At 36.4% G+C, this 14,556-nt stretch overlaps 2 protein-coding genes across 14 annotated transcripts in view; one reads left to right on the forward strand and one right to left on the reverse strand.

The window, feature by feature from the left end:
* The window catches only part of cacna1da (calcium channel, voltage-dependent, L type, alpha 1D subunit, a), a 110,780-nt gene extending 105,516 nt beyond the window's left edge, over nucleotides 1–5,264 (forward strand). For all 13 annotated transcript variants that reach the window (XM_051122141.1, XM_051122142.1, XM_051122143.1 and 10 more), the window contains one exon: nucleotides 516–5,264. In XM_051122141.1, coding sequence (XP_050978098.1) covers nucleotides 516–821 — 306 coding nt within the window. In that variant the 3' untranslated portion in view covers nucleotides 822–5,264. The remainder of the gene's footprint in view (nucleotides 1–515) is intronic.
* Nucleotides 5,265–7,083: 1,819 nt separating this feature from the next.
* On the reverse strand, nucleotides 7,084–14,083 carry parapinopsinb (parapinopsin b). The gene is made up of 4 exons (XM_051122156.1): nucleotides 13,633–14,083; nucleotides 8,817–9,145; nucleotides 7,408–7,641; nucleotides 7,084–7,309 (listed from the first exon to the last, which is right to left on the reverse strand). Exons 1-4 carry the CDS (start codon nucleotides 13,964–13,966, stop codon nucleotides 7,196–7,198), a joined length of 1,011 nt encoding a protein of 336 aa, XP_050978113.1. The 5' UTR covers nucleotides 13,967–14,083; the 3' UTR covers nucleotides 7,084–7,195.
* Between the last annotated feature and the right edge of the window lie 473 nt (nucleotides 14,084–14,556).

Genomic DNA, 14,556 nt, shown 5'->3' on the forward strand with positions numbered 1-14,556 from the left:
ATATAGAGCCATGGTTGCCATGTAGATTTAAAATGTAATGCAATGAGAACATATGCACATATAATTATGTATATTTACCAAAATATATAACAGTATTAAACAGATTATTTATTTGTATTTATTTTATTTTATTTTTATATTTAATTCTAATTTATGTATTTAATTATTTTTATTATTATTTTATTTATTTAGTTATTTATTTTTTGCAAAATCATTGTAATATTGTAAATGTTGTGGGATGTTTCACTACAATATAGTTATCAGTTTTAAGTCAGAGACACTGTTATATAAAGGCCAACTTAAAAGTGCATTAAAATCACTGCAATAGTTACAACATAATTTTTTTTAATTTTTACATTTGGACACCTTGTTGTTTCATGGTAACTTGGACAGATGTAAGACAATGGGTTTCAATTTCTATACGTAAGTGTCTCGTTTCAGGACAAACTCTTGTCATGTGAATCAGTGAAAACAAAATCCGAAAACATCATTTTCTCCTCCTCGTCTTTGAGCAGGTCTTGATATCAGAAGGACTGGGTCGATACGCTAAGGATCCGAAGTTCGTGGCCGCCACGAAGCACGAGATCGCCGACGCGTGCGAGATGACCATCGACGAAATGGAAAGCGCCGCCAGCCATCTCCTGAACGGCGGCATCACGCCGGCTGTCAACGGCGTCAACGTCTTTCCCATAATGGGCCACAGAGACTACGAGCTGCAGGACGTCTCGGCCAGCTATAGCGACGAGGAACCCGAACCCGAACCCAGACCGCAGTACGAGGAGGACCTGGCAGATGAAATGATATGCATTACCACTTTATAGCACGCGGTTAGCGGCTGCTGCTGTTCCTCAGAAACTGATCAGCGCAACAAACAAATCTAAGGTATATTTACTGGCTTACTACCTAAAGAAGTGCCTTTACAGCAGAGCAGAAAGGCACCACGAGAACGGACGCACCGGTGCCGCTCGCTCGCTTCAGTCACGGCGCCGGGGGAGGAGCTAATTACAACTCTGGAGGTGAACTTTAATTGGCTGCTTGTGCCGTCACTGCAGGAAATGGACCAATGAGCAGCGAGGGGTGGGGGATGGGGGGGGCAGGCTGTTTCCACGGTGATGACAATCAAAATGAATGTCATTACCTCAGTCACTTTATTAAGGGTTTTGCATATCAAGCACGTTGCAAGCTCAATGCAAGCTAAGTACGGCATATCCCTCAACAAAGGCTTTAGTTTCGACTCGCCCCGTATGACTATTTTAGTACCGTGCATATTTTAGAGAACAAACGCTAATTCTACAACACTGGTTTACAATAAGGATATCATGCAGGTTTGCGGATCTGGAGAGGATTTCAGCATTTGTGTTGAATGCACTAGCAGACAGGTTATTTTTTTAATTTAGGATAGCCTGTTTGATATTTCATAATATGCTGTACATGACTTGTATAATAGAAAGCGAAAGAAAACTTTGTAAAGAGACATTATATATTTTGTAATTATGTACTGTACAAAAAAAGCAGATCAGCAATATTACTCCTAATTGATGTTCTTGCATTACGGAAAAGACGAAATTTGGTGTTATTTTAATAGGTACTGTACTTTATTATTAAATTCTTTGCCTTTATTCTTTGCTCATATGCATTCTTACTCGTTTGTGAAAAGTATAGAACAAAAAAGCCAATTTTCTATGAGGTTATGTCTGTGACACACCCGCACAAGATATGCAAGTTGTTTTCTCAGTGTCCGTTTTCATAAGCGTAACCGACGTAGTGTTCCTTTAAAAAAAAAAAAACAAACAAAAAAAAATCGACGGCATGCAGTATGGGTCACGAGCGTCGACCCGCTATTCTGAGGATTTTCGTAGGGCTCACAGATTCGTGTCTCTTGTCTCGAGTCTGTCGAATAGGACTTCCCGTTTTAAGGGTTCGTGTTTTGTTGCATATTTTGTGCCGGGGACGTGCACAGGAAGGTGCAATGGTAAATGCTTTGTGCATTAACAATGCTGCTTAATTAGTCTGCAATTAAACTGTACGACCCTCACCAGGAACATGCTGCCACTTGGAAAAGCCTGCTGCCACTGGCTGATCTATGAATAGCTGAGCTAGGAATAGCGCAAGGGTTTCAGATTAGCCAATCATTTCCACTTATGTATTTAGGTGTTTTGAATACTGAAATCTTCCTTTCGTTTTATAATGATGATGATTATGATGACAAAACGTGATAATGGGGGGAGTTAAGCGTTGCTTGAAATGAGTATTAACACATTGGGAATCCTTAAAGGAACAGTTCAGGCAAAAATGAAAATTCTGTTTTTATTCTCTCACCGTCAGTGGAAAAAATTGGGCTCTGGAAGTAAAAACTCCATAAGGAAATTGATTTTTAATGAAATTTAAAGGTCATTAATCAAAGGTATATGCATTTGTTAAAGCCATCAATTCCTTAACAGTTAAATCTGTGGTGAAAACTACATTACCCATGAGGCTATACAGAGAATTTAACCAATCAGAGAGTTGCCTCTCCTGTGAAACACAGCAAATGACATAATCAGTACACTACACTATCAAAGTGCTTAAATATTTACATATATGTGCATATTTTGCAATAAACTTAGATATAATAGAGAACTTAATAGTTTTATATTATATATTTATATTTTCAATTATCATCTACAGTGCTTCATGGAATACTTTTTCTTTAAATAGTTTATAATGCTTTAATGAAGCCTTTAAAGAAACAGAGTGTCTATTTACACTAAATGTAAATGGCCTGTCTTGTTGGCAGAGGCTATTTACACTAACTCCGCCCACCAACGTGTGATTGGGTCAAGAATGCAAAAGACGGTTATCAAACGTCAGCTCCAGTGGCGTATGTGGTATCATGTCTTTTTGACGCGATCGACACGGGTTCGAATCCGCCTTTTGATGAACTTTTTTCCTCCCTTTTCAAATATCGTATCACATCAGAAAGACATTTATTTTCAATAGAAATGAAGGAAATAATCAAAAAGTTTAAAATGAAGTATAAGGTAGATTCAGGCAAGTGTTGGGAGGGCTTTATTGTCCCAATAAGGTGGCACCCATTTAATAATTTGAATTAAAATGATAATTTACACTCTGCTTTAATACACTGCTTTAATAATTGTAATTATAAGTATAAATAGCAGAAAAATCCTATTTTAACACTGTTTAAATAGAATCTATAGCTATTTGCTCTTAGTGTAAATTGCATCCATCGCTATTTGCACTTACTGTAAATAGCATATTGCTAAAAAATAGTATTTTCACTTAGTGTAAATAGAATACATCGCTATTCGCACTTAGTGTAAATAGCATCTAATTGCTATTTACACTTAGCGCGAATAGCCGCTGCCTTAAAGAAATCTTTATGGAAAAAAATGGGAAAAAAAATACTTCCAGAACCAATGGCATTAAAAAAATGGGCAGCCACTAATGCACTATATTTAAAGAGAATGAAAAATGTTCATGCTCAAGCTTTATTAAATAGCATTCTTCCATTTAAAACAACAGAGGGAAAAAAATATAAAATGTACACCTTGAAAACACAATGCAAGTCGCTTTGGATAAAAGCATCGGCAGATGCATTAATGTAATGTAAATGTAATCATATGCTAAATTTACACTGCAAAAGTGCACAAAAGCACTTCTGAAGTGGCATTTAGGTGTTTTTAAACACTATTTAATGCAGCTGAGAGGTGGAATGAATGCATTTACACAGTTTTTTAAGCTGGTACAGAGCAGTTTACCTAAAAATACTGTTCTGGAAAAAAATGAATTTGGAAAGTTCTGAAATATAAGAATTTGAACTGGAAAGTTAAGAATTTGAATTGGAAAGTTAAGGGTGAGTAAAACTGACAGAATTTTCATTTTTGGGTGCACTATCCCTTTAAGCCGGACAAGAAAGTGGTTAAGCAATACTTTCCCCCCTCTTTGGTTTTATTTTACTTTTTCTTTCTCTTCTCTCACTTCAGCTCTGGCTTCTGGAAATACCTCTTTTAATGCAGGGGAAACATATCAGCATTTGAAGCGTCCTTTTTGTGAGCGTTTTTGCCTTTAAGGTGTTGTAAATCTGTCCTTAGGCCTCAACTTGGGATACATCAATTCAATTGACCTTTTGTCATTTCTAACAGGCATATTAATGCTGAGCATTATGGGCAAAAAAGAGCAAAAAAAAAAAAGTTTGACTGCAGAGGCCACTGCCTTGAAGTGTAAAGCTTCAGTACAGCTTAAATAAAGGGAAATGTGGGTTTTGTTGGAATTCTTGTTCTTGAGTGTTATTGATCTCTTGTGTTTTGGAAGAGTACTGTGCTTTTCAGTCAACCGAATACTGTCATGAAACACTGCGTGTGCACATCTGAAAGGGCTGAAATGATCCGTGCGGAAAAAAAAATACAAAAAAAGAAAAAAAAAAACAATGAAACGTTGTGTTCTGGTCTTCATGTCGATTATACTGTATCTTGTAAACGGACCAATGCACATTCTTGGCACATTGTACTATTCGTAGCAATTACTGGTAAGGACAATAAAATATGCATTATTTTTAATAAACAAAGAAAAAGGTTTTCAAAAAAAAAAAAAAACTTGTTGAACTAAAGATTTAACTTTTACCTCGTGTCAGGGACTCCTGAAAAGAAAGAAAAAATTTGGTTTCTTAATATACCAATGGGATTTTATTATTAGCACATTGCTGTTCGTCTTTGCACAAATTACTGTAACGTGCAATTTGTTTTCCCTGTTTTCTATTCATATTTTGTGTATCAAGGTGGGCGAATTTTGTACTTTTTTCTGTGACTGTGCGTACGGTTTAGTGAAATCTATATTTGTCATTTACATTTCACCTTTCAGTGCTGGGACAAACAGAAGGGAGGGGGAAAAAAGGTGCACTCCTCTGTATTGTTAACGTTGTTAACAAAAACGGGAAAAAAAAGTATTATACAAGTTTTCAGAGCCACATCTGTTGATTATCACATTTTCATCTAGAGTTGTTGCTACTACTATTATATACTTTTTCTTATTAATGCTGTAAGGAAACATAAGATTATAGTGTAACATATGTACAGAAGTAACGGAAAGCTGCGTGGTGATGTTCTCCATTTCAAAGTCTTTATCTTTGCTCTGTTATGGTTTTTATTCCATGGGGAAAAAGAAAAAAGGTTTTCTCTTCGTAGCAGATGACTTATAATATCCCTCTAGGTTTTGTATTGATAACATTTTTTGTAATTTTCCTATTTATTTTGGCCTGGACTTGATTTTAATCAATATTGAAATTTTATTTTCTAATGATTAATACAGAATAAACTTAATGAATAAACAAACAACTGTGTCACTTATTTGTACAAGAACATGGAACTGCAATATGATAACACTTCTGTACAGCTACGGACAGACTTTAATAAAGCTAATAAATGAGATTCTCAGTAGATGTATGGGTCAAGGCATCTTTAATTGGAGAGAAAAATGAAAAATTTAATCTGATTATATTACAAGATTCATCTGGGGCTCTGGGATCAGATGATGTAGCATTTAAGAGTTTTAGGATTAAGATTTGCTGCATTTATTTGACCAAAAACACTGTTAAAACGTAAATATTGTGAAATATTATTTAAACTCCTCTGTTTGAATATTAAGGGGTTCAAGCGCGTAGCTCTGAAACCCTATTGTAATTGTTAGAATGGCCAAGGACCAACAATCTCCACCTAAAACTGATCATTCAGACCAAAATGTAAGTCATAGAGACTTGAAAGAGCTACGCGCTTGAAACTTGGAGGGATGGTAGTACTCACATCGCTTACAACGTCACCAAGGCTCGCCAAAACAAAACTCGACTCAGCGTCGCAAAGGGGCGCCAAAACATTTGAAAGGGGCAGGGCCACTTTTAGTAAAATACCTATAGCTCCTGAAAAGAATGAGGTATCTCTGCCAAACTCAGAACACTTATGTAAGAGCTCAATCGGAGGTCACAGCTCAAAAATGGTGGAGCTTGGCCACTTGGTGGCGCTATAAGACGGAAAAAAAACATAAAAATGGCTGTACCTATGCAACCATTTGTCCTATTAACATGAAAAACGCTGAGCACGGTCTTGGTCCAAAGTGCCACAAGTGTCTATAAGGACATTTGCATATCGGCCCCCATTGGCCGAAGTTTGAGCACCTATTAGACAAGGTTAACGGAGGCCTGTTTGACTCACTTTCACTGTAAAAAAAAAAACTTAAAAAAAAGTAAGTATTCGAGCTGCCTTCAATTTTTAAGTTTACTCAACTCAAATATCCACAGTTTCATGTAGTAATATTTCATGTTGACTAAACTTAAAATTTTAAGGCAGCACGAACACTTACTTACTAAGTTGAAACAACTATTTTTTTACAGTGTACACACGATATTCATTTCATATCACAGAACTCCTTATTCCGGACAACTTTGCCTCTAGAACCACTGTTGTCAATCAAATCATTAGTTAAATGATTGAAAAGATGTAGGAAAAAAAAAAAAAATTGTGAACTAGTCCTGAGTTTTTCACTCAATCTGGAAAAAAACACTGTTGTACAATTTTTTGGACTCTCTATTTCAATAAATGTTGAAAATTTTTTTTTTTTAAATTTACTCTTTGGGAAGCTATAACGGGGTTGTTTCATGTGATAATATGCCTTAAAGCGCTTGAACCCCAATAATTTTAAATTGTAATTTATTCCTGTGATGCAAAGCTACATTTTCAGCAGGCTTTTCTAATCATTCTGATATGCCGATTTGGTTCTTAAGAAACACCAATTCTGATGTCTTCATTGTCACTTTTGATCATTTTAATGCATTGTTACTAAGTATTAGCAAGATTTTGTGACAAAGTTGATAAAATAAAGAGCAAAAATGCACTTCTTCTGATGCCTCATCTTTCATTCAGGAAGGTACAGTATATGCACATTTTTCCCATCAACTGCTGTCTAGAACGAGAATGTCCCTCTCCTAACACCAGCTGGTTCTGAAAAGCTTTAGCAAGTACTGAATCTCAGATGTGATGTGAATGAAAGGTGGTTGGCCTTAAAAAGGACAAAGCACTCTATATGTCCCATCTCAACTTCAATAAGAAACACGTACAGGAAAGAAACAGCATTCGTCAAACCATCTCACTTTTAGCAGAAAACCATGTTCATCATGCTCTAACATGACTGTACTGTAACATACGGTACGTCATTCTGGGCTGATTTTGTTCAATGGTGTCACAAGAGTGACATCAGATACATCCTCCTCTGAAGGCCAGGGGTCCCTTCCACACATCAGAAGTGGTATTGCATACCTCTGGAACTGGAAAAGAAGGTTAACATTTTCAAACAGTTCAAACAGCCCACGTTTACTACATTATATTAATGTATACTACATTAGACCTTGCTTGTTTCACTCACCTGTTTGTTCATGTATATGTAGATCAGGGGGTTGTAAACAGTGCTGCTCTTGGCCATATATATGGGTACCACCTTCACCAGCACGGCTAACTGGACATCAGGGTTGTAGACGACTGTTAGAGCCAGAGTGGCATACGGCAGCCAGCTCACGAGAAACGCCAACACCATCATCACCACCATCCACGCCACCTTAGACTCAGCCCTTGCAGCCGCACAGCCACCGACCTTAGCTACCTGTCAGTGAAAATATTGTCAAACATTTTATATTTCTTACCAAAACCTGTTATACACTATCAAGCAACAGTTTGAAGTTAAAAATGTTTCTTAGAAACACAGCTTTTTGCTTCACAAAACAATAAATGATGGACTGGAGTCGTGTGAATTACTTGTAGATTATTGTGATGTTTTTATCAGCTGTTTGGACTATCATTCTGATGGCACCCATTCACTCCAGACGATTCATTGGTGAGCAAGTGATGTAATGCTTAATTACTCCAAATCTGGCCTGAGGGTGCGTACACTTTTATTTCTGAATCAACTATTCCTTTAAGTTTAAATCGGACATCCAAGGTTTGATTTTGAACTGCACTGCCTTAATGGACTAATGTTTTGTACTGTTTAATAACAATAAAGAAAAGAAATTTAATAACAAAAGATTTGTGATACACACTCCGAAGTCCCGATCTGAATTAAGTGATTCGTTAACCCGCTCCGAAGTTCCGATTTGAATCAAAAGATTCACGAACCTGCTCAGAACTTTTGATTCAAATCAAATAATTCACAAACCCACTCCAAAGTCCCAATCTGAATCAAAAAGATTCACAAACCCACTCCGAAGTTCTGATCGAAATCAAATGATTTGCGATCCGCGCTCCTGAACCATAATTTCATAAGTTCATAAATTTGCGAATTGATTCACGAATCTGCTCCGAAGTTCCAATCTGAATCAAATGATTCAAGAACCCCCTCCAAAGTTTCAATCTAAATCAAATGATACGCGATCTGTGCTCCGTAGTCCTGATCTGAATAGTGATTCGTGAAATTATGTTACTTCGGAGCATGTGTTTTGCAAAAAATTTGATTTAGATCGGAACATCAGAGTAGGTTTGTGAATCTTTTGATTCAGATCGGAACTTTGTAGCAGATTCGCAAATTATTAAATTATAAAATACTGCTTGCAGATGTAAATGCAGATATCAAATAGATGAAGTGAACTAGTGAAACACCAAAAAAAAATGACCTCAAAAAGCTGCAGTCAGATGGAAACATTGTCCATTATGACAGAAAGCATCCAGTCATCTCATACCAGTGAAGTGAATGTTCAATTTGATCAGTTGGCCTATATATTGTAATAAATAAAATAAAATAAAATAAAAAAAACCTAAAAGTAAACAAGGGCAATTTCCTACTTGTCTTAGCGTGTAGAGCAGCCATGAATATGACACCACAATGATGACGAATGGCACAGCAAAACAGAGTGAGAAGTAACAGATGATGTAAGACACATTTTTGAGATCTCGACTCTGCCAGTCGGGTCCGCAGGATGTGCCCACTCCCTCCAGCTGGTAGCTCCCCCAGCCAAAGAGAGGCGGAGTATTCCAGATCAGAGACCAGAGCCAGGAGATCGCCAACCCTCCTGCGGCATGCTTGCTCTGGAATGTGATGGTACCCAGAGGCTTGCACACTACAAACAGCCGCTCCACAGCAATGAGGGCCACTGTGCACAGCGCTGTTATACCTGTGCAGTCAACAGAGGAAACATTCATTTAGAGTGAAGTTCACTCAAACATTGTTCATTTGATCAATTACAGATACTATCTGTAATTGTTTAAATGAACAATTTTCAATTCTCAGTTGTATTCAATAATGACAGTAAAATTTTAGGCTATATTTTCTGGAATTACTTCTATAAATTACTTATATAAACCAGATCTCTTAATGAATCGTTTGCGTCTAAAAATGAGAGTTTCTAAATATCAGAATTGAACACAAAAACGAAAAGTAACACTAATGCACTAAAACGATTCGCGAATGAATTTTTTGAATCGGTTCTCTTTTGTGTCAGTCACTCAAGCGGGTTCCAAAACGTTGAATCGATTCGCGATTCAGTCTGAATCATTCAGTTCCTACACGTTGATTTGTTTGGAGCGGTTTGTTCAGAAAGATTGTTTTAAAGCACAGAAAAACAAAAGAGCGCTGGACTGAGTGAATATTTACCTACAGTACATTGAAACAAAACCCTGCAAATGTCTCCTGTCACCTGTCAGCAAAGAAGAAGCTCAATATACAGGAGCAGCTTATGAACGAGCAGGTTTGTTGTACAACAAACAAAACACTAGCGGGACCGTACCCAGCCAACATTGATATGTGGGCCCCATATGGGTTATACCTGGGCAGCATGCATTCCATGTGGGCATGGGCTGAAAATGGGCAATTTATGTGGGTCCCATGTGTGTTTCACAGTGTCCGTCCCATATAGGTTTGAACATATGGGACCTTTATGGGATCTATGTGGGCAAAATTCTTTCACACTTAAAATACATCATTATTGCTTTTTTGGTTAATAGTCACTTTTTAACAAAGAATATAGATTTTATTGATCTGATCAATATAACTGCTTTTTAAATGAAAAATTGTGCAACAGTTGCACCAATGTCAATGTCACCAAAAATACACTGCATGAACAAACATTTAGGTGAGATAAATATATTTTTGAAAAATGTCTAAAAAACAATGCCCCCTCCACCCCTCAAATAAAAAAAAAAAAATCCCCTCTCACAAGAGTCAGCTAAGAAGGGAATTCATTTTCAAAAATAAAATTTAGGCCAGAAATGTCTTGAATCATCACTGTAAATAATTCTACATGATAAAAAGAAGGCTTTAATAAGACTGGTCAGCAATCGTTGTTCTGCCTCAAAAATCCTGAACGAAGCACCCGTTTTAAGCAAATACATGAAATATAATCTAATTATATTTTAGGATGTATTCTTGTAGGCATTATAGATAGTTTGTGTTTCTGGTGTAACACCAAACTTTATCTTAATTTAATGCTGTATATTGAGCAGCAGATGTTAAATCCATGTACAAGATACATATCTGAGGAAAAAGGCATTGTTGGTCGGCGCAAGTTAGCGTGTAGGTGTGAATTAGCAGAAGACAGTGGTTTCACGCTCTGTGTAAAAGCACATTCGTCAGCGATTCACGTCGCTTTTTCGCATCGTGCCCAGTGTGAAACGCCCTTAAAATTGTAGATATATTGTAGTCGTGTTCATATCTTGCTCAAGCTTGTAATGTTAGCGAGACATAAAGCATCAGTTTGTTAATTTTTGGCTTGTTATTTTTGTACAGCAGTAAATATTAACAAATATGGGTAACACTTTATTTTACAGTGTTCATGTTACATTTTACACATACTTATTATAGAAATACATTAGTTGCATAAATTAACACACAATCTCTAATCCAGACCCTAAAGGTATAGTTCACCCCATAAAAACGGTCATTACATACTTAGCCTCATGTCAGCACAAACCCATAAGAAATTCATTCCAGTGGAGGGACATAAATCTCTCAGATTTCATTAAAAAAAATATCATCCATTCTGTTTAGAAGACGAACAAGGTTTGGAACATCATGAGGGTGAGAGTTCTCATTTTGAGGTGAACTAACCTTTTTACCCTATAGTAAATAAATGTTGTTAAATAATATTACTGAGTACATAAATGTACCTACACTGTGACATGGACACTATGAAATAAACTGTAATTGAAGTATGTGGCTGGACATTTCAGATGATTACATGATTAAACTTAGCAGGGCCGAGGATACCTTAGATTTATAAACTGACACTGAAGTGCCAATGAAGCACAAACGATTGTAAGTTAAAACTTATCTCTAAGTGATGCTTGAACTACTACTACTACTTACTACTACTACTAATAATAATACTAGACTAATTTAAAATTCATACATTAATAAAGAGAAGTGAACAGTAAGTAATAAAATGGACAGCACAAATAAATACAATAGCACAAAGATGAAGTAAAAAGTTAATTCAGGTCGATATAAAAGCTATATTTGAGTAGTTGTCAAATGTAAATTAACTTCATATAGTCTTCACTTTATAATAAAAATATCTATTAATGCTTATTAAAACTACAGAAGTTATTCAGGCAAAACCAGTGAGTGCAAAACCTCTCAAATAAAGAGCCACCTAAGTATGGAAGCCCGTTTCCGCCACTGAATTAAAAAAAAGGCAACTTTTTATCTCACAGTTCTGACTTTTGTTTTCTCAGAATTGTGAGAAATAAACTTGCAATTGCGAGTTATAAAGTCAGAATTGTGAGATATAAACTCGCAATTGTGAGAAACTCGCAACTGTGAGTTTATAACACAAAAAATGTCTAAAAAATCTTGATTGGATCATCACTGTAAATAATTCTACATGATAAAAAGAAGGCTTTAATAAGACTGGTCAGCAATCGGTGTTCGGCCTCAAACATCCTGAACGAAGCACCCTAATTTAAAGTGGGTTTTAAGCAAATAGATGAATGTTCAAGTGTAGCTTGATGCAAATTGTACCTCTAATTATATTTTAGGATGTATTCTTGTAAACATTATAGATAGTTTGTGTTTCTGGTGTAACACCGAACTTTATTTATCTTAATTTAATGCTGTATATTGAGCAGCAGATGATAAAAATCCATGTGCAAGATGCATATCTGAGGAAAAAAAGCATTGTTGCGTGTAGGCGTGAATTAGCAGAAGACAGTGGTTTCACGCTCTGCGTGACAGCGCATTCGTCAGCGATTCACGACGCTTTTTCCCATCGTGCCCAGTGTGAAACACCCTTAAAACTGTAGATATATTGTAGTCTTGTTCATATCTTGCTTAAGCTTGTGATGTTAGTGAGACATAAAGCATCAGTTTGTTAATATCTGGCTTGTTATTCTCTTTTGTACAGCAGTAAATATTAACAAATATGGGTAACACTCTATTTTACAGTGCTCATGTTACATTTAACACGTACTTATTATAGAAATACATTGTGCATTAATTTATGCAACTAATCTAAACCAATCTCTAATCCAGGGATAGGGAAAGGGATAGTTCACCCAAAATAAAAAAACTGTATTGATTTAAACCAAGGGTGTCAAACTCTGATCGTGGACGGCCACAGCCCTGCAGGATTTAGCTCCAACCCTAATTAAAAGTACCTCCAGCTAATCAAGTCATTCAGGCTTATTTGAAAACTAGGTGGTATGTGTGTTGGAACCGGTTTAGAACTAAAATCTGCAGGGCTGATTTGGCCCTCGAGAAGTTCGACACCCCTGCTTTAAACGCATAAGACCTTCATTCATCTCTGAAAAACAAATGATATTTTTAAGGAAATTAAGACATTTCTGTCTCTCCATTGAAATTCTATTTATGACTTATCAGATGACTTGAATTAAAAAACTCTCTCTCTCTCTCTCTCTATATATATATGGATTTATTTTTTATAACTGTTTTGGAGCGTCGGAGGTTAGAGTGAATGGACTGTCAATGAAGGGACAGAAAATTCCCAGGTTTCAATAAATGTCTTTGTGTTCTGAAAATGAATTACTTTCCTATAGGTTTGGAGTAACATTGTGTGTAATGACAATGTTTTCATTTCTTGACTGTTTTTTTTTTCTTTTTCAGTTTTTATTAAATGTTTAAAACCAATTGGAATGGTATCACCATGTTTTAAATTAATCTGGCAAAGTTGGTGTTTAACACTTTACAAACACGTAAAGTTTTATTGAAAATGTCTGAATTATAATAATGTATTTGATATACTGAACTTTTACATTTTCATTTCTGATTCATTTTTTTTTACATCTTCCGTGTTATGTAAATTTTGTAGATTAAATGGCTTCAAACTGAGACCTATATGGGTCTTAAGTATGTTGCCCAGTATGAAAAAGGAAAGAGTTCCTCAGACAGTTTTTTGCACTCTTGATTTGTTATAACTTTTTGCAGTCTGTAGTTTTCCAAATGTTTTTTCCTGGTTTGACCAAATGCTTTTTCCTGGTTTGACCGATATGTACAGCTCAAAACATGACAATAATTGACCATTTTCAGCAGCAATAATGAGCAAAATAGTTTCGTTCAGTTTAGTGGTATTGTTTATGTACTGTGGCTGATTGATTGACAGCTTATATATAAGTTATAAAGTGTGGAATGAACCCAGAATAGACTTACCAAATAATGCAACACAAAATCCCTCCAATACACATCCGACCCGTCCCGTAATGTAGTAGCCCACGGCATTGGTCACCACAGATGGCACACTTCCTGTTAACGTGATGCCCAGGTCGGCCACGGCGAGGTTGACCAGGGCAAAATTTAGCGGCTGTCGCAGCTGTTTGTGCCGTAGGGTGACGACTATCACTGTAGCGTTCAACACGACAGCTGTGATGGAGAACACGGCCATGAGGAGGGACAGCGTGATGAATCCTGCCCGAGGCAGGGGCACCTTCGCACCAGGGCCATCGTGGATAGACGAGTCATTCAGGAATTCTGGGAAAGAGGCCATCCCCTCAAGCCTTAACTAAAAATACAGATGTATAAAAAAAAGGTTTTTCTAAAATCCTTCGCTTTTGTAGTTTTGGTAGTTTTCCAGTGAGTTTCAAGCTATATTCTTTCCTGTGTCACTCAGGTTCATCCGACATCCATCTTCTGTCTGCAACCTCAAGTCGACGACACACAAAAAAGTGTTCTTATTCAGATTAGGTGCTGTAAGAAGAAAAGTCCCGAAGATCCGGACTTAAGACACGATAAGTCCTTCTGGGTGTGATCTCTGATCCAGCTCTTTCCTTGATTGCAGAAGAATGACTTGGAATGACTGAAGTCAAAAGTTGGAATAATTAAAATTTGAATGTTTTTTAATGAGTCATTTATGCTCACCAAGGCTGCATTTATTTGGAAAATAGATTGACACAGAGCTATTGTGAAATATTGTTACAATTTAAAATGACTGTTCTTTATTTAAAAATGTCAGCACTGATAATAGCAAATGTTTCGTGAACAGCAAATCAGCATATTAGAATAATTTCTGAAGGATCATGTGACACTGAAGACTGGAGTAATGATGCTGAAAATTCAGCTTTGCATCACAGGAATAAA

Source organism: Labeo rohita, chromosome 11, assembly GCF_022985175.1.
Source record: "Labeo rohita strain BAU-BD-2019 chromosome 11, IGBB_LRoh.1.0, whole genome shotgun sequence".
Classification (NCBI taxonomy): Eukaryota; Metazoa; Chordata; class Actinopteri; order Cypriniformes; family Cyprinidae; genus Labeo; species Labeo rohita.

What these genes read in the sequence shown, in the direction of transcription:
- parapinopsinb (XM_051122156.1), bottom strand. Translation starts at nt 13,966, where the DNA reads ATGGCCTCTTTCCCAGAATTCCTGAATGACTCGTCTATCCACGATGGC. An exon ending in TGCTCTACACGCTAAGACAA is followed by an intron (nt 7,642 to 8,816) that starts GTAGGAAATTGC and finishes TTTCACTGACAG; the next exon opens with GTAGCTAAGGTCGGTGGCTG. An exon ending in ACATATACATGAACAAACAG is followed by an intron (nt 7,310 to 7,407) that starts GTGAGTGAAACA and finishes CTTCTTTTCCAG; the next exon opens with TTCCAGAGGTATGCAATACC.